This window comes from Phocoena sinus, chromosome 9, assembly GCF_008692025.1.
Source record: "Phocoena sinus isolate mPhoSin1 chromosome 9, mPhoSin1.pri, whole genome shotgun sequence".
NCBI lineage: Eukaryota > Metazoa > Chordata > Mammalia > Artiodactyla > Phocoenidae > Phocoena > Phocoena sinus.
The window spans coordinates 12796019-12815266 of record NC_045771.1 but is presented as its reverse complement, the minus strand read 5'-3'; the positions used below and the strand labels follow the sequence as shown (position 1 = coordinate 12815266).

The 19248-nt window shown below is 45.9% G+C and overlaps 1 protein-coding gene across 2 annotated transcripts in view; it reads left to right on the top strand.

The window, feature by feature from the left end:
- The window catches only part of TMEM178B (transmembrane protein 178B), a 373555-nt gene extending 355515 nt beyond the window's left edge, over nucleotides 1–18040 (top strand). The window contains exon 5 of one of the 2 annotated variants that reach the window (XM_032643737.1): nucleotides 17776–18040. In XM_032643737.1, the coding sequence (XP_032499628.1) occupies nucleotides 17776–18026 (251 nt within the window). In that variant the 3' untranslated portion in view covers nucleotides 18027–18040. The remainder of the gene's footprint in view (nucleotides 1–17775) is intronic. The other variant, XM_032643738.1, reaches the window with a different exon arrangement.
- Nucleotides 18041–19248: the final 1208 nt, after the last annotated feature.

Here is a 19248-nt window from a genome sequence, read left to right as displayed (position 1 = left end):
TAAGTTTCATTAGGTCCCATTTGTTTATTTTTGTTTTTATTTCCTTTACTCTAGAAGGTGGATCAAAAAAAATCTTGCTGTGATTTATGTCAAAGAGTGTTCTTCCTGTGTTTTCCTCTAAGAGTTTTATAGTCTCCGGTCTTATAGTTAGCTCTCTAATCCATTTTGAGTTTATTTTTGAGTATGGGGTTAGGGAGTGTTCTAATTTCATTTTTTACATGTAGCTGTCCAGTTTTCCCAGCACCACTTATTGAACAGACTGTCTTTTCTCCACTGTATATCCTTGCCTCCTTCGTCATAGATTAGTTGACCATAGGTGTGTGGGTTTATCTCTGAGATTTCTATCTTGTTCCATTGATCTGTGTTTCTGTTTTTGTGCCGGTACCATATTGTCTTGATTACTGTAGATTTGTAGTATAGTCTGAAGTCAGGGAGTCTGATTCCTCCAGCTCCATTTTTTTCCCTCAAGACTGCTTTGGCTATTTGGGGTCTTTTGCGTCTCCATACAAATTTTAAGATTTTTTTATTCTAGTTCTGTAAAAAATGCCACTGGTAATTTGATAGGGATTGCATTTAATCTGTAGATTGCTTTGAGTAGTATAGTCATTTTCACAATATTGATCCTTCCAATCCAAAAACATGGTATATCTCTCCATCTGTTGGTATCATCTTTAATTTCTTTCATCACTGTCTTACAGTTTTCTGCATACAGGTTTTTGTCTCCCTAGGTAGGTTTATTCCTAGGTATTTTATTATTTTTGTTGCAATGGTAAATGGGAGTGTTTCCTTAATTTCTCTGTCAGATTTTTCATCATTAGTGTATAGGAATGCAAGAGATTTCCGTGCATTAATTTTGTATCCTGCAACTTTACCAAATTCATTGATTAGCTCTAGTAGTCTTCTGGTGGCATTTTTAGGATTCTCTATGTATAGTATCATGTCATCAGCAAACAGTGGCAGTTTTACTTCTTCTTTTCCAATTTATATTCCTTTTATTTCTTTTTCTTCTCTGATTGTCATGGCTAGGACTTCCAAAAGTATGTTGACTAATAGTGGTGAGAATGGACATCCTTGTCTTGTTCCTGATCTTAGAGGAAATGCTTTCAGTTTTTCACCATTGAGGATGATGTTTGCTGTGGGTTTGTCGTATATGGCCTTTATTATGTTGAGGTAGTTTCCCTCTATGCCCACTTTTTGGAGAGTTTTTTATCATAAACGGGTGTTGGATTTTGTCAAAAGCTTTTTCTGCATCTATTGAGATGATCATATGGTTTTCATCCTTCAATTTGTTAATATGGTGTATCACATTGATTGATGCGTATATTGAAGAATCCTTGCATCCCTATGATAAATCCCACTTGATCATGGTGTATGATCCTTTTAATGTGTTGTTGGATTCTGTTTGCTAGTATTTTGTTGAGGATTTTTGCATCTATATTAGTCAGTGATATTGGTCTGTAATTTTCTTTTTTGGGAATATCTTTGTCTGGTTTTGGTATCAGGGTGATGGTGGCCTCACAGAATGAGTTTGGGAGTGTTCCTTCCTCTGCAATTTTTTGGAAGAGTTTGAGAAGGATGGGTGTTAGCTCTTCTCTAAATGTTTGACAGAATTTACCTGTGAAGCCATCTGGCCCTGGACTTTTGTTTGTTGGAAGATTTTTAATCACAGTTTCAATTTCATTACTTGTGATTGGTCTGTTCATATTTTCTGTTTCTTCCTGGTTCAGTCTTGGAAGGCTCTACCTTTCTACGAATTTGTCCATTTCTTCCAGGTTGTGCATTTTTTTGGCATAGAGTTGCTTTTAGTAGTCTCTTAGGATGCTTTGTATTTCTGTGGTGTCTGTTGTAACTTCTCCTTTTTCATTTCTAATTTTATTGATTTGAGTCCTCTCCCTCTTTTCTTGATGAGTCTGGCTAATGGTTTATCAGTTTTGTTTATCTTCTCAAACAACCAGCTTTTAGTGTTATTGATCTTTGCTATTGTTTTCTTTGTTTCTATTTCATTTATTTCTGCTCTGATCTTTATGATTTCTTTCGTTCTGCTAACTTTGGGTTTTGTTTGTTCTTCTTTCTCTAGTTCCTTTAAGTGTAAGGTTAGATTGTTCATTTGAGATTTTTCTTGTTTCTTGGGGTAGACTTGTATAGCTATAAACTTCCCTCTTAGAACTGCTTTTGCTGCATCCTATAGGTTTTGGATTGTCGTGTTTTCATTGTCATTTGTCTCTAGGTATTTTTTGATTTCCTCTTTGATTTCTTCAGTGATCTCTTGGTTATTTAGTATCGTATTGTTTAGCCTCCATGTGTTTGTGTTTTTTACGTTTTTTAACCTGTAACTCATTTCTAATCTCATAGCATTGTGGTCAGAAAAAGATGCTTGATATGATTTCAGTTTTCTTAAATTTACTGAGGCTTGATTTGTGGCCCAAGATGTGATCTATCCTGGAGAATGTTCCATGCACACTTGAGAAGAAAGTGTAATCTGCTGTTTTTCGATGGAATGTCCTATAAATATCAATTAAATATATCTGGTCTATTGTGTCATTTAAAGCTTCTGTTTCCTTATTTTTTTTTCATTTTGGATGATCTGTCCATCAGTGTAAGTGAGGTGTTAAAGTTCCCCACTGTTTTTGTGTTACTGTTGATTTCCTCTTTTATAGCTGTTAGCACTTGCCTTATGTATTGAGGTGCTCCTGTGTTGGGTGCATATATATTTATAATTGTTATATCTTCTTTTTGGATTGATCCCTTGATCATTATGTAGTGTCCTTCCTTGTCTCTTTTAACGTTCTTTATTTTAAAGTCTATTTTATCTGATAGGAGTATTGCTACTCCAGCTTTCTTTTGATTTCCATTTCAATGGAATATCTTTTTCCATCCCCTCACTTTCAGTCTGTATGTGTCCCTAGGTCTGAAGTGGGTCTCTTGTAGACAGCGTATATATGGTTCTTGTTTTTGTATCCATTCAGCAAGCCTGTGTCTTGGTTGGAGCATTTAATCCATTCACGTTTAAGGTAATTGTCGATATTTATGTTCCTATGACCATTTTCTTAATTGTTTTGGGTTTGTTTTTGTAGGTCCTTTTCTTCTGTTGTGTTTCCCACTTAGAGAAGTTCCTTTAGTATTTGTTGTAGAGCTGGTTTGGTGGTGCTGAATTCTCTTAGCTTTTGCTTGTCTGTAAATCTTTTGATTTTCCATCGAATCTGAATGAGATCCTTGCCGGGTAGAGTAATCTTGGTTGTAGGTACTTCCCTTTCATCACTTTAAGTATCTCCTACCCCTCCCTTATGGCTTGTGGAGTTTCTGCTGAGAAATCAGCTGTTAACCTTATGGGAGTTCCCTTGTATGTTGTCATTTTTCCCTTGCTGCTTTCAATAATTTTTCTTTGTCTTTAATTTTTGCCAATTTGATTATTATGTGGCTCAGTGTGTTTCTCCTTAGGTTTATCCTGTATGGGACTCGCTGTGCTTCCTGGACTTGGGTGGCTATTTCCTTCCCCGTGTTAGGGACTTTTTCGACTATAATCTCTTTAAATGTTTTCTCTGGTCCTTCCTCTCTCTCCTCTCCTTCTGGCACCCCTATAATGCGAATGTTGTTACATTTAATGTTGTCCCAGAGGTCTCTTATGCTCTCTTCATTTCTTTTCATTCTTTTTTCTTTATTCTGTTCTGCAGCAGTGAATTCCAGCATTCTGTCTTTCAGGTCACTTACCATTCTTCTACCTCAGTTATTCTGCTATTGATTCCTTGTAGTGTAGTTTTCATTTCAGTTATTGTATTGTTCATCTCTGTTTGTTTGTTCTTTAATTCTTCTAGGTGTTTGTTAAACATTTCTTGCATTTTCTCCATCTTTGCCTCCATTGTTTTTCTGAGGTCCTGGATCATCTTCACTATCATTATTCTGAATTCTTTTTCTGGAAGGTTGCCTATCTCCACTTCATTTAGTTGTTTTTCTGGGGTTTTATCTTGTTCCTTCATCTGGTACGTAGCCCTCTGCCTTTTCATCTTGTCTGTCTTTCAGTGAATGTGGTTTTTGTTCCACAGCCTGCAGGATTGTAGTTCTTCCTGTTTCTGCCGTCTGCCCTCTCCCCTTTCACTTTAAAAAAGAAAAAAAAAGCTTAAGCAGCTTTGTGTCAAGTTCAATGTAAATTTAGTTTGATATTTGACCCCATAATTTTGGCCCTGGGGAGGAAGAAATGCCAATAGCTGTGTCCTTCCTACTGCCCCTGTAACAAAACCTAGGAATCCCTTAAACATTCCACCACACTCCCAGGCTACAGTTTATTTTAAATGATAATTAATTAAAGTATTCCTTCCGATTCAGCTCTCAACATTTTCAGACAAGTTCTACTGAAATCAAATTTCCAGGAAGCCTCTGGGTCACAGCTCTTTAGGGTCCCTGAGTTAGTACGGCCAAGGGAAATTGGATGGCATTTTCTCTTTATCTCAGCATTCCCATCTGGGCCCATAAAGTAGGAAACTTCTCTCCTCTCTTTAGAAGGGTACCAAGTCTACCTTTTAAGGCCCTACTTCTTTTTTTTTAAATTTATTTTATTTATTTATTTTTGGCTAGGTTGGGTCTTCGTTGCTGTGCACAGGCTTTCTCTAGTTGCAGCGGGCGGGGGCTACTCTTTGTTGCGGTGCACAGGCTTCTCATTGTGGTGGCCTCTCGTTTCAGAGCACAGGCTCTAGGCGCATGGGCCTCAGTAGTTGTGGCATGCAGGCTCAGCTGTTGTGACTCGCGGCTCTAGGGCACAGGCTCTAGCAGCTGTGGTGCACAGGCTTAGTTGCTCCACGGCATGTGGGATCTTCCCAGACCGGGGCTCGAACCCGTGTCGCCTGCATCGGCATGCGGATTCTTAACCACTGCGCCACCAGGGAAGCCCTAAGGCCCTGCTTCTAAAGGAGAAGAGGTGACTGACTTCTCCGATTGGTGAGGTTGCCAGAGGAGGCCAAGCCTGGGGAGCCCAGCAACATCTGGGTCTTCTGCCCATGCTTTGCTCCTCCGGGTGGCCAGTATTCCCAGGGTCAAGGCTCAGGCCAGCATCAGGAGGCCAGGTTGGAGGCCTATTTCCCTTTCTTCTTCTGGCCCACCAGTGTGAGTCACTTCTGGGTGAGTGTATCTGCCCTGCAGGCCCAAACATTCCCTTGGGGAAACCATCCTAAACTGTCAGCCTTGCGGGGGAAGGGTTACTCAGCTTGATTGTGGCCAGGGGCCAAGCCACAGTTGCCACACTTGCCTCAACAGTAAGAAAGCTGGTATTTCCCATCCTCTCTACCTCCTTTCTGGGACTCTCTTCTCATCAGAGTTTGAATTCAGAAAATGAAGAGCAGTGAACAGTGGTCATTCCCTAAATCTCGCAGACAAAAGTGGAGCTAAAAGGGTTGTTAGGTGGAGGCCCACTGACGAGCCAGGAGCACTGTAGGGAGGAGCCCTCTGATGGGCTGCGGTCCGTACCGAGCTCCTTTGGGTCTTCTGACCACCAGCTTACTCTGCCCACTGGGGTTGGTGTCTGGCCTCCTGGGAAGCTACTAACTGCCTTACTGTAAGAGAGTTAATGCTCTGATCTTGACTCCTGTCCTTCCTCAGCCACACCATCCTGCTCCTCAGGAAACTCGTGTCCCTCTACAGGAAGCCACCCTTTTACCCAGCACAAATAGGAGTGAAGCTACGTACGGTTATGATAGGGTTTCCTAGTTCTCTGGAGAATTCAGCAACGAGATTTTATTAACTGAGCCTTGAGTCTGAGGGGCACCCAGAACCTCCTCAGGACCACGTTTGATAACAATAGGGCCTCTTCTCCCAATCTCACCATCTAGTGGATAAATATTTTTTTTTAGCGGTACGCGGGCCTCTCACCGTTGTGGCTTCTCCCGTTGCGGAGCACGGGCTCCGGATGCGCAGGCTCAGCGGCCATGGCTCACGGGCCCAGCTGCTCCGCGGCATGCGGGATCCTCCCAGACCGGGGCACGAACCCGCGTCCCCTGCATCGGCAGGCGGACTCTCAACCACTGCGCCACCAGGGAAGCCCGGTAAATCTTACTTAAACACCACTGGGTATAGGGCCCTATTGGGGAAAAGAGCTTCTCTGCTTACATTGCTTACAGTCCAGCTCTAGAGACAATACACTGCATGTGAAATAGCTGGAATGAGAGAAAACAAGTGGCAAAAACATGGATTTGAATCCTGGCTCCAGTACAGAGCAGCTGGTGATCTTGGGCAATTTACTTAACCTCTCTGTGTCTTTCCCCATCTAAATCTCATAAGGTTGCTTTGAGGATTCAAAGAACTACCATTTTATTTGTAAAGCATTTGGGACAATGCCTATCCTATTAAAAATAGTATATATAAGCGCTTGATCCATCTAAAGCTATATATGTGTCCAGTGACCCAGTGGTGAGGTGACAGCACGCCAGAATCACTTGGGTCCAGGTTCTCATCTCAAAGAAAGGCCAGGCCAAGCTGACGAATGTGCCAGGCATATGGAAACATAAACCAAACCAGGTGGTAGACTCTCCTGATCTTCTGGCTACCACCCCAAGCGTCTTCCTCTGCTAATGAACATGGCATTGGCTTGGATCACATAGGGCACAGGCCAGAGAGGTTTCTTACAGGAGCCAAGTTCTTCCAGACACTTAAACAGCTGGGTCCCATTCCTTCCATGTTTCAAATCAGGGCAGTTTTGAGCTGAGCCTCATAGGCACACTGATGGCAAATAATGACATCTAATGGTCTCATTCACCAGCCCTTCTGTGCGTGTCTGGAAGGTGAGAAGCAGAATCTTCTCTCCAGGCAGCTCACGTCTGACGAAATAACTGACAGCAAGTCCTAGAACAATTCAGAGAGAATGGTACCTTTTTGTCCCAATACCTAGAGTCACAGGATCATTTAATTGGAGGGATCTTAGAGATCTGGTCCTACCCCCTGTATTTCATGGTTGATCATAGCCAAGAGAGATGAGGTGGTTTATCCGTTTAATGGGAAAGAATGGGACCAGAACCTGGATTTTCTGATTCTTGGTGGAGTTGTCTCTCCACTAAGCCACATCCCCATTGGTAGCAGCTCTCCTCCCAGGAAGCTGTTGCAGGCTGACTCGGTGGACCTCTGGGCGGGCCAGGAGGGCCTTATGATGACCAAGACAGGTATTCAAACATAATGATAGATTTACTTGTATTGGGCTTCATGCTGGCTTTGGGGGGGTGGGGGTGGCATTGGTGATGTGGCTTTCTCTGCAAAATCCTTGTATCTGCTTAGGAAGATGAATGTTAGACCAACCAGAGAGCTGTGGTATCTGAGATGGTCTGCAGGAGGTTTTGTATGACTTCAAGCATTGTCCCTAGCAAGAAATCCAGGGCAAGATTGCCCTCTGCCCCAAAGGTTCTCAAAGTTTGCTCCATGGACCCTTGTCCACCAGAAAGTGCTGGCCTAGAAAGAGAAGGAGAGAAAAGAGAAGCCGGGGCAGGAATATGGCATGCTCTAAGTGGCCTTACACTTGGAAGCTCACTCTTCACAGCTTGAGAACGTTCCTTTCTACACAGCTGTAGATGCCACACTCAGTCTAGTTAAGAAGCCAGTTGGATCCACTAACTCTCAGCTCTGAACCAAGGCCCAGATGGATAGAAAACTGCAAAAGTTCGCATTGAGAAAAATGGGATGCTGCACTCTTGATTCATTTCCTCTCTAGAACTCTCTTTCCTGCCCTATTTGGAAAGGTCTTAGCTCACCACAGACCACCAGGCTCAGATGTTCCCAACTCTTCATTCCCTGAAATATCCAAGACCAGGTGGGCAAGAGTGGAGTGGGCCAGTGGTTGCTTCCCCGGGGGTATATTGTTTTTTAATGGGGCCAGTGGAAGCAAGTGTGATGCGTAGTTCTCATGTGTTTCCACAATCAAATAGTTTGAGGCTTTACAGCGAAATCAAATATTTGCTCTGTTCCTTATACTTTGGGACGTTCAGCAAATTATTTAATTTGGGATTATGATGTGAATTATATAATTTATATGATGTGTGTATATATATATATATTAATGCATATACATAGAGGATTTACGTAAATGTATGTAATCTCACAGCAACCTCAAGAGGTACAGAAGAGACAGAAACTGAGGCTTGGCTTGAGTCAGCTGCCTCCTGCCTGAATTAATCCTTGTGGGCACAGAATGGCTTTCCTGGGAGAAAGAATGGCGGTGGTGCTTTAACAAAAGAAGACAGAAGGGAAAGTGTATTGTGTAGACGAAAAACAAAACAAAACATTAGAAAACAGAAACTAACACACCATCGTAAAGCAATTATACCCCAATAAAGATGTTAAACAAAACAAAACCAAAAAATAGCTCTCACAGTCCACTAGGCAATAGGTGTTTAATAAATGAATTTTATAATAATGTAATCAATGGGATAGCTGTAAATGCCGCCTCTACATTCCAGGGGAATCACGGTCAGAGCCTCTACAGCACTTATAAAAGGTCCCCAGCTCATGTCACCTAGCTATTCCCAACCCTTCTCTTAGAGCTGCTTCCTTTTACCCATCCCAGTTGAGCCACAGGCTTCTTTGCAAACCCAGCAATGTCATGATGTAACTAACCCCCACTGGATGTTGCAACCTGAGTCCAGAGATAGGTTCCCTTACTAAGGAGGGTCTCAGAAGTGTATTCTGAGATCTTGCAAATTCCGTGGTTGGAGTGCCAACAAAGCCCACAGAACGAAGCGTCCTGAGTGAGCACTGCCTCTCGTCTCTGCTGAGAGCAAGTGCTTCCTGGTTTGCCACTTGCCCTGCGACGGGGCTGGGACAGAATGGAGCGGGTGATGGAGGTGAAAAGCAACAAGCACAATTTTTCTTCACCCTCGCTTAAAGCTTTCCATTTCTAATATCATACTTTACATATAGAAAGCAATCTTAACTTCTCTCAGCCTTTTCACATTTATTATTATCGCTCTTCAAAATAATCCTGCGGAGAGGGTATTATTCTGATGCTGAATTTCCCTAAAAATAAAAATGCTTCCTGAAATCCAGGGCACCCATTGAAACGCAAGGTAGGTAGGCATGTACCTGTGTGCACACACACGTGAACGCACACACGCACACGCACACACATGCACACAAAAACACCTCAGCAACCGCAAAACGATTTAGGAGAAAGGAGGGTGGGAGGGCCAGCCGTGATATCCCCTTCATTCCCTTCTGGGTTTCAAAGCCCATATTTTCATTTAAAAGCTCCATAGCCCAGAAATCCATTTCCTCCAGTGATATGGATTCACTGGGCAGTGCTGTATCTAATATGAAAGGAGACACCACTACCATAACCAATTCTGGAGAAAGTTACAGTCTAGCTGAACACAAACTAAAACAGAGAACAAGAGAAGGTTCCTGTAGCTAATTGTGAGATTGCCTGTTCCAGACCAGAAAAGTTTTAGGGCTTCTGAAAAAACATGCGGATTATCTGGTGCTGGGCATACTCAGAGAAGACTTCTTGGGCCATTCGGGGCTTGGACTGGGCCATAAAGGTTACCTGCCAGGGTAGCTGCAGGGACCCTGTGCAGACTGGGTAAAGGATGGAAATGGCAGGGTCCGGTCAAGGAGACTGGACAGTGGCGCTTTGACCTTGGTAAATTCCCATCACAACATTTGAACCCGCTGATGCTCTCTTCCATTGGCTCAGCCCTTTAGGTGTTTCCCCGAGTTTGAAAAGGCTCAGTCTTGGGTGTAGAGGTCGCCAGGGCCAGTGATCTTGTGATCAAAGCTAACATACACCCAGAAGAATAAGTATCGAGTTGGGGATTGAGGGGGAGTGAGCGTAGATGCGTTGATGAGACGGAGAAAAATCCACACGATGCCCGGCAGCTACTGTTGTGTACGGCTGTGTTTAGATGCCTGTTTTAGTTACCGGTAGCCATAAAGTCTGGAAACAGAGCCTTATTTTATCATGTATTGTAACGTTCTGTTAATAAGCCAGTTATTATATGTCCACCTGTTGTATCAGATTGCAATGGCTGCCGAAACAAATACGACACACTGGGTGGCTTAAACAAGAGAAATTCATTTTCTCACAGTTCTGGAAGTCCAGGATGAAGGTGTCATCAGGGTTGCTTCCTCTGAGGCCTCTCTCGCAGCCTTGCAGATGGCCTCCCTCTTGCTGCCTTTTCATGTGGTCTTTCCTCTGTGCTTGCAGCTGTCTCATATCTCTTTGTATGTCCTAATCTCCTCTTCTTACAAAGACACCAGTCACATTGGATTAGGGCCCACCCTAAGAGGCTCATTTTCACTTAATTAGCTCTCTGACAGCCCTATCTCCAAATACAGTCACTTTCTGAAATATTGGGGGATTAGGGCTTCAATATAGGAATTTTGTGAGGAGATATGGAGAACCAAGGGATGAGACTCCATGTTCTATGATAGGAACGCAGAGGTTTTTTCTTTAGAGTCAATGCCAACCTATTTGAACCAGCCAGTCCCTTTCGTCGCTTGAGTTGAGGATGTGGCATTACTGTGGCATAACCATGCCCGGACGTAGACCAGCCTTGCAGTGTGCAGACGCAGACTCGGGGATACAAAAGCCGCTTGCCTTGGGGGTGAGGTGGCATTTATGCAATGACTGCCTAGAGCATCTGCAGAGTTTGCAGAATGATGGATGGTTTTGTCTTAGCTCAGGGCCTCATCCCCTGCAGTGTGTTCTCCCCCAGAGCCTGTCACCACCCCCCCTGCCTCATCCCAGTGAACCCCTAAGGCACCTTGGCTGTAAAGCCCCATGTGACCTGCCTGCTGGCTGCCGCTGATGCAATGGTGTATAATTCAACAGTAATTTATATTCCATGCAGGTCTGAGCAAAGCTATAAAGTGCTATCAAGAGCTAGATGCTGCCGAAGCAATTAATCTAAGCAAAGGAAGGGTTTGTATACATCAGCCTCCTGGGATGCATACCACTGTTAAAGGAGGAGGGATCCTTTTTCTGCTTGCCGATTTGCTTCTTTACGGTTTTAAAGGTCAGAGGGGGCGCAAGGGAGAGAGTCTTAGAGGATTGGGCTGCTTCCTGACCTCCCTGACACACACGTCCACGAGGGCACTTCTGCAGAGACAGCTTTGCAGCGACCTGTGGGGCTGGGGTCAGGACAGAGGCCCTCTGGCCACCATAGCAACGAGGCACCACGTGAGGGTCAGGGATAAGCAGCGGCAGTCCTTATTCCCAAGAGCAGAAAATGTCACACAGATGGATTTCTGGCCCCGGAAAGCTGTAGAAATTATACTCCAGTGAAGTTTTGGGTACAACTTGGTCACAGAAGGAACAGCTATTTGGCAAAATGCCTTTGCACACAATATGTGACCGCCCTGGATCCCCGTGAGAACCTTCTTGAGGCCCTCGGTTTCCTAGGCAATGGCTTCTTGAATTAGTAAGAGCCCTCCGCTGCCTTGCCTGAGATCACAATTTTGATGCTGTTTCTCCACAGGGTCCGTGGCTGTGGTGTTACTGCGTGGCTTCTCCAACAGTCCCTGAAAGAAGTGGAGACGTGTTCTCCCCTCCCCTCCTGTGGGTGCTAAGGCAGCAGCCACGCAGGAGGCCCCATCTCGCCCGCCTTACGTACCTGCAGTCACTGCTCGGAAGTGGGCTGAGCAGAGGTTAATGCCAAAACTCTGAGTATCAGCTTAAAAATATATTGGTAATCAACCTACCAGGTGGTTCTGGGATAGAACCATTTGGGGTTGCAGATTAAGTGCTCCCTGGTGACACTTCAAGGTTGCAGAAGAATTAACTGACCCAAAACAGTGCTCTCCTGGCCAGGCATTTCTTAACGTGGCAACAGACCCAGGGATCCAAGTCTCTGTGCTTCCACTGGGTTAAGGCTTTAGGTTTTCTGTAACTTACAAGCGAGGATTCATTTCTGTAGTCACTGCCGTATCACCGACTGGCCCCAGAGTGCAGGGCAGGAGGGAACGTGTAGGAAGGGTGACCAATGCGTACTCCTTAGACCACATCTTTCTAGTTTTAGGACCAAAAGTCACACTTACCAGGGACACACCCTCTACCCTCACCAACTCCCAGGCAAACTGGGATGGTTGATCACCCTTCTAGGGAAGGAAGACTTTGAAAGGAAAAAAAGTCAGAAACTGAAGGGAATTGGGGATTATGGGGGAAGCAGTGGAAATCCTGTGTGTAGCCAGGGAGTACCTCAAACATACCGTGTCCCTGGGGATTGGGACGCAGAATTACATAATATGTGATAGCACATACTATCACATAATCCCTACGAGGCACTCATGTTCTGGTGGTAGTTCAAATCAGAGGAGAGGGTGAAGTGGCCAGAAGGAGTATGGAATGTGGTTTCAGAGGAAGACTGACAAGCCCCAAGTCTGAAAAGACAAAGGAGGAGACAGACAGGGACATCTAGGGAGGGGGACCAAGCCTGGATCAAGGGGCAGCTTGGAAACTCAGGGAAGAGATAGCCAAGCAGGAGGAAGTTGTCAGACAGCCCAGAAACTAAAAGTGGGGAGAAAACTAGAATCTAATATCGGTAACCAGAGAAACGTTAATTAGAAACGGCAGCAATGCGAGGAGGTTGGTGAGGGGGCTGTATTTGGCGCTGGGACAAGAAGCTGGCCGGCTGGGCATGGAAACCCTTCTCTCGGTCTCGCCCTCACTCAAGCCTCAGCAGTGCCTGGAGTGGAGGGGTGGGGGGCAGCCAGTGATCCCAGAACCCCACGCAGCCCTCGCCCCTTCCAGCTAGGCGCTGACGGGACACTCAGACACCGGTGACTGGGGCTGGCCCATGGGTTGCCAGGTGACATCATGGGTTTGATTCCTGAAAGAGCTCCAGGTGGGGTTGGTCATCCAAGGAAGCAGGTGCTGTGTTTGAATCAAAAGGAAGCATTTATGTTTGCAGAGTGCGTTACACTCCTTGGCCATGCCTTCCCGCTCACAGGTGGAGTTTGCAAATGGGGACACCAGAGGGGTCTGGAGGACACTGTTCCCTCTGTGCCAGGTGGGTCTTGTTAGCACTGGCTCTCGAGCTGCGGGCACATGGGGTGGTGTGGTCTCATCTAACTGGACTTCCTGAGCTCTGAGTCCAGATGTGTGAGAGTCCTGGCACGGAAAGGGTAACTAGGTGTCATTTCTCTTTGCTACCCGCTGCAACTGACTAGTTGCGGCTGGCTGCTGGGGAGGGCTGGGCTGAGTCGGAGTCTGAGGCCAGCAGGAATAAGGGTTGAGATTGATTAGCTATTTCGGCCAAAGGCATGGACTTGAAACTAACAGAAGAGCCATTGCACTTTGCTGTGCAAAGCTTTACAGTTTCTGTAATGACATGCCTCATGGTCCCCTTGAATGGACAAGGCTGGTGCTTTTCAAAAATGTTTAGATCAAGTGAAATTTCACGTGGAAACAGATCAAAGCAGGGCTCTTCTGGCCAAAGAGAGGAGAGAGGGCTGGGAGTTTTTTTACTCCCTCTTCCTTTCCCAGTGGCAGCTCCTGAGGCACCTCCATCGAACAGGGTTTGAAAACCACTGGAGGAGGGACTGCTTTAGGAGAGAGAGGGTCAGGAAGGATCTCTCTGAGAGGATGGCATCTGAATTGAGATCCCAGAAGATCTCAAGAAGAAGGCCATTCTTCTTAGCTAGAGTACAGGGAGTATGGGGGTCAAGGTGAGAAATGAGGTCAGATCGGTAGGAAGCGCCCACTCAGGTAAGCCCATACAGGCACGGTAAGGAAGGTGGGATTTAAATTTTTTTTAAATATCACTGGAAGAAGAAGGCAGGAAACCAATGATCTGTTACCAGAGGTTCTGTGGGAGATGATGGAAGCCTGACCAGGACGGCAGCGGTGAGCATTTCGGAAGTTAGAGGCACGATGGGAGTGGGATGTGGATATGCCTTCTCGACTCAGGCTTAGAGACCTAGGACACTGGGGCACTGGGGTTGAAGGAGGGATGCTCTCCAGGCCAGGTGCGGACCCCCTTCTCTTTATTGCCTGCGGACACCCTGTTCATTTTTCAAGACACTGCTTCCTCTGGGAAACCTTCCCTGGCCCAGCATAGTTGTCTCTTACCATTTACCTCTGGGTATTAGCCCTTCTTTTCCTAAACATGGCTAGATATAGGAGCCACCTTAGAGCTGTCTGCTCCAGCGCCCTGATTTTACAGATGAGGGGACCAAAGATTCAGAGCTGATACTAAACTCAGGTCTCTTAATCCCCAGTCTGGTGCTATTTTCACTTCATCCTCAGCTTTTCAGTTATATCTGTCTCATATCCCCAGCGAGATTATAAGATTTTTTTTCATCTTTTTATTTTAGACTTTATTAAAAATTCTTAAGAACAGTGATCCTATCTTATTCTCCTTTCTATCCCCCTAGAATCTAGCATAATGCTTGGCACAAACACAGAAGTTCAACAGATATTTGCTGATTGGCCGTTGGGTACACCGTGGAGCCTGTGGCCACAGGAATGTCCCCTTCCGCCTGCCCCATTGCAGTTAACCTGCCTCCCCAGACCTGACGTCACTTAGGTCTGACAGCCGCGCTGCGGCTGTCCCTACTTGCCTAGCCAATGTTACAGCCAGTTCTGGCCACACAGCAGAGCCTTGCTCCAAAGGGAAGGGCTTGGGTAGTTCTTTTCACTTAATCGCCAACTGTGACTACAGTTAGTCTTGGAGCCTGATTGGAGTTAGGCTCAAATCCCAAGCCATGGTGGGGAATTACTGAGAAGATGTGACCATGCATTATTACGTTTGCCTTTCTGGATCCTCACTCACCAATCGATAAGTGCTCCCGAGAAATAAAAGGACCCAGGCCACGGCCTGTTCCTTGAGGGGAGAGGAGAGCCTCATACTTGCCCAAAGGACCACTGTACTTTTGGGTGAACGGAAGGAGGCTGCAGCCCCCCGTGCTGTAATATCTATTACCGCCCTTTAATTGAGGATGTTTTCTAGCAGAAACATTTAGAATCTCTATTGGTTCCCCAGAGAACCCCTCAGAGTTGGTGGTGGTAGGGGGAGTTCTGAGCCCCACCCTTCCCGGTTGGTCACCAGTCCACAGGTCTGAGAGCTGGGCTCATCACCTGAGACAGAAAGCTGGGTCAGGTAGGGTCCTTGCGCGCCTGTGCCCCTCGTCCCCCCACACTCCGGTACTCCTGCCGTGTGTATTTCCAGTTATTAATGCACGTTTCCAAACTTGAATTTATAAGTGCAGAAGTACATAAAAATATAAATCCTTGCTCCGAACGGAAAACAGCCGTGTCTGTGGTAGCTGACAGAAGCTGCTTCAACTCTTCTCTCTTTGTCACAACGGGCTTTCCTGACATGTTGTACAGATGACCTGCGTAACGCGCCGTCTTAAGTGAGAGCCCTCAGAGTTTTTTCCCATCTACGGGAATATTGACGGGAGCTAACAAACTACAGAAATCTTTAAAGGTTCCAGAGTCACAGAACAACTGACAGGAAGTGGAGGCAGGAAGATATCCCAACTAACCCTATTAACATGACAACAAGATGTATGTTACCAACAAGCTGGGCCATTTCCAATTGGTAGGTAATTAAGTCCATATGGTAATTATGTAATTAGGTCTTGATTTATCAACCACATCTTTGTGTCCTGTCTGCTCTGTTTGCAGAACACCCTTAAAATAGTGTCTGTCAAGCTTTTTCAGCTACTGGTAACTTGGGAAGATCAAAACTTCCCTGAGATCGACCTTCTCTCCCGGAACAAATCACTGCACTTAACCAGGAAGACTATGCACAATTTGATGAGAAGAAATGTCTCCATTTTTAAAAGTATCCTATGTGGATACAGTTTATAGAGAGCCCTTGGGTGACCTCAGTCCCATCCAGAGCTTCAATGTATAAGAGGATGACTCAGTCCCCATCTCTAGCTCAGAAATTACTACCAGGCTCCAGACCCACGGTGCCAAGTGCCTTAACATCCCAAGGGCAGCTCAGATTTGAACTCAGCACGCATGCACACGTGTGCGCTCTCCCTCTCCCTCTTCCTGTCCTAAATCTAAATTTTAGTAGATGACGTCATCGCACACTCAGGTTTCTAAACCAGAAGTTGAAAGCGTACTGGAGGCACAAGCAGGCCAGCTCTCGTTTGTTGGAGTTTGGAGTCTTTGAAACTGGTGTCAATACGAAGCTTTCTTCAGTTCGGTGATGGCCAAGCCATCACGCTGTCCTTAGCCAGGGTCCCACAGGCTGCCTCCTTCCCTGTGGCCCCCCCTCTGCTTCTTCCCTCACCTGAATCTGTGCCTCAAGGTTATACAAAGAAACTCTGCCCTAACACAGGGTCTCACCAGGCCGATCAACAGAAATCATCTGAGGAACTTTTAAAAAGGAAAGATTCCCATCCTCTCCCTAAGATTCTGATTAAGAAAGTCTGGGATGAGACCTAATCCACCCTGGGTGCCGTCTTAGATTTCCGTCTGAACCCCAGGGCACAGCAGGAGAGACTCGGGGTGCTTTGTAAACCCCCCCACTGTTTTCCCAGGTAATGATGGTGCCATATCTGTTTGTACACGATGACTTCCGCTGCACGCACATGCACAAGCATGTACACGCACACACATGCACACACACACACATGCACACATATGTACACCTCCATGCTTCCCACCCACACAATTTTACTTATGCGGCACCTGTGCCTAGGTCACCCCTGACTCACTGCTTTCCATTGCCTCTGCCAGCCATCATTCACTAACAGTCATTCAGCCCTGCCCTGCTCCCTCCTCGCCAGACCCCTCCTTCCTTCTCCCCTTGACTACAGCTCCTAACTGGTCTCCTGCCTCTGGACCGCCCTCTGCTCTGCTCCTGAATTAGTGGTCTTTGGAAACACAGATCACAGCCCCTGAAGTACTATCGACCCCACCCAGCCTTTTCCAAACTTTACTTCTTCAGGCCATTGCTCTCCTACCTGCAGTGACAGAGGAAACATTAGACACAGCAAATATCGAGAAACACTCTTAAACTCATTTTAGGTACATCAAATATCTATTGGCTAAAAGTGGACTTATAATTCTATTCTATTTGATAAATTGTATCTCTTGTAGCAGCCGTCTCATTGGAGGTTAATTTGAGCAATGGTTTTTTTTAAAGGAGCATCATTGGATAAGTTTGTGAAATACTTCGTAAGACTAGGCTGGACAAGTTAACTTATGTTACTGTGGATGATGGATCTTAGTGGATGAGAAGTGACGTACAGAGTTTCCCAGAGTTATCGACTCTGCTGCCACGTCGTGAAGGAGTTATCTCCTAGGCTTAGTTTTCCTCAGAAAACGCTGGAAATGTCTTACGGGAAAAGGCTTCCGGGATTTGGATGGCTGGTTGGTAAATGGATTAAAGGAAAACCTAATATCGTATGAGACATTGTGTATGGAAAAGAAAAGAGTAAAAATGTTTCTCTCTTTAAAGAAGTAGCAGTGGGGGGTGTTTTCTGCGTCTCCAAGGAAAGACTGAATTTTAAAGGCTTTCGAAAAATGAGCCGAATACTCTCCTGGTTCACTGCACCCTACACAAACTTTCATGTGATATATTTTTAGTATTTCCCCAAAGGAGAGACTCCCCGAGTTTATCCAAGACTGGGCCGTTATTGAAGCATGAGGAAGCCTTGATACTATTCCCTTCTCCATGAATACTTCCAAATATTGATCTCGTTAGCAGGTTACTCTTACCTGGATCTCCTCGTTGTTTCTACTCAAGAAAATCGAAAATGTAGTAAACCTCACTTCTCTGTTTCTCTCTCCCTCTCCTCTTCCCTTTCCTTCTCTGTTACCCCACCCCTGTTTCTTCCCTTCTCCTCCAGGAACTTTCTGCATCATTTCACTGTGCACCTGTGTGGCCGGGATCAACTTTGAGCTGTCACGCTACCCACGCTACCTGTATGGACTCCCCGACGACATCAGCCATGGCTACGGATGGTCCATGTTCTGTGCTTGGGGGGGCCTGGGCCTCACGCTAATCTCGGGATTCTTCTGTACCTTGGCCCCTTCTGTCCAACCTGTCCCGAGGACCAACTGCCCCAAATCCAGACCCGAGAATGGGACAGTGTGCTAAAAAAAAAAAAAAAAAACCCATACATATATATATATATATATATATATAAATATATATATAATATACATATATACAACAGAACTCAATCAAGTTGATGCCAGTGCCGAGGCAGAGTGGAGCTGGCTTAGGCACCTGCATCTCGTCGGACTTTGTGTTGCCTCATCACCGAGATGGGGAAAGCATTCCCATCACGTGGCTCTTCCATCAGTTCTTAACTTTTGGCTCCGTGGTTTCTTGAAGACATCACCACTCGAGACAGTCCCGATTCCCGTCACTCACGAGGATGGGGTGGTGGGCTGGGAAGGGACGGTGCCCGTGGTCTGGGGCGGCACGGGTGTAGACAAGGAAGTGCCCTCCGCTGGGCTGGCAGAAGGGGACAATACCCCAACACCGATCATATCAGAGAAACGACGCCCTTAGTTCATAGAATGTAACCAGATCTTTGAGGCCGTTTCCAGAACCATTTTCTTCTGCTCTTCCCGTCTGATTTCCTTCCTGGCCAACCAGTGACGCACAAGAAGTGGAAGAGAAAACACACCGAGAAGGGAGTTTTCTCTTTGCTGCCAAACTTTTGGACAAAGTTTCGGAGGTGGGGAGGGGGAGAGCACAACATGCTGAGAGACAGGGTCTGCCTCGATGAGAGGACACTTCGGTGGATGCTCAGAAAACCCAGTCTTACCTTCCAGCTGCCTTACACCCAGTTAAGCAAGAGGCCGCCCTGCCCCGAGCCCCATCTGCACTCCCCGGGAAGATCGGAGCCTTGGAGTAACGCTGTAACGTGTGTGCGTGCGTGTGTGTGTGTGTGTGTGTATGTTTTCTGAGTGTGGGGTTTTATCATTTGTGTTGCGTTTTTCTGTTATTTTTAGTGCACCTGAAATTCCCAGAGGGCAGAACCAAGGACAAAACCACTGGGCAGAGGACCTGTGGTGCTTCACATCCTAGTTCTGGGATGCCACAGGATTTAGTCCTCTAATTTTGGAAGTTCAAGACACAGCTGGGTACACGAGCCATGAGCGAAGCGGGGGAACACGGTTCAAGAGGGAGAAGGAAAGTGGCCTCTGTTGCTGTTGGAAAGTCCACATACCAGACAAGACCTTTCACTTCCCATCACAGAAGCTGTCCTTTGTCACTGGACATCCACCCCTTTTGTAGGGTTGACCTCTGTACAGACGAAAGAAAATGGGTCACCTGCAGAGAGCCGCCATGTCCCATGGACTCCAGT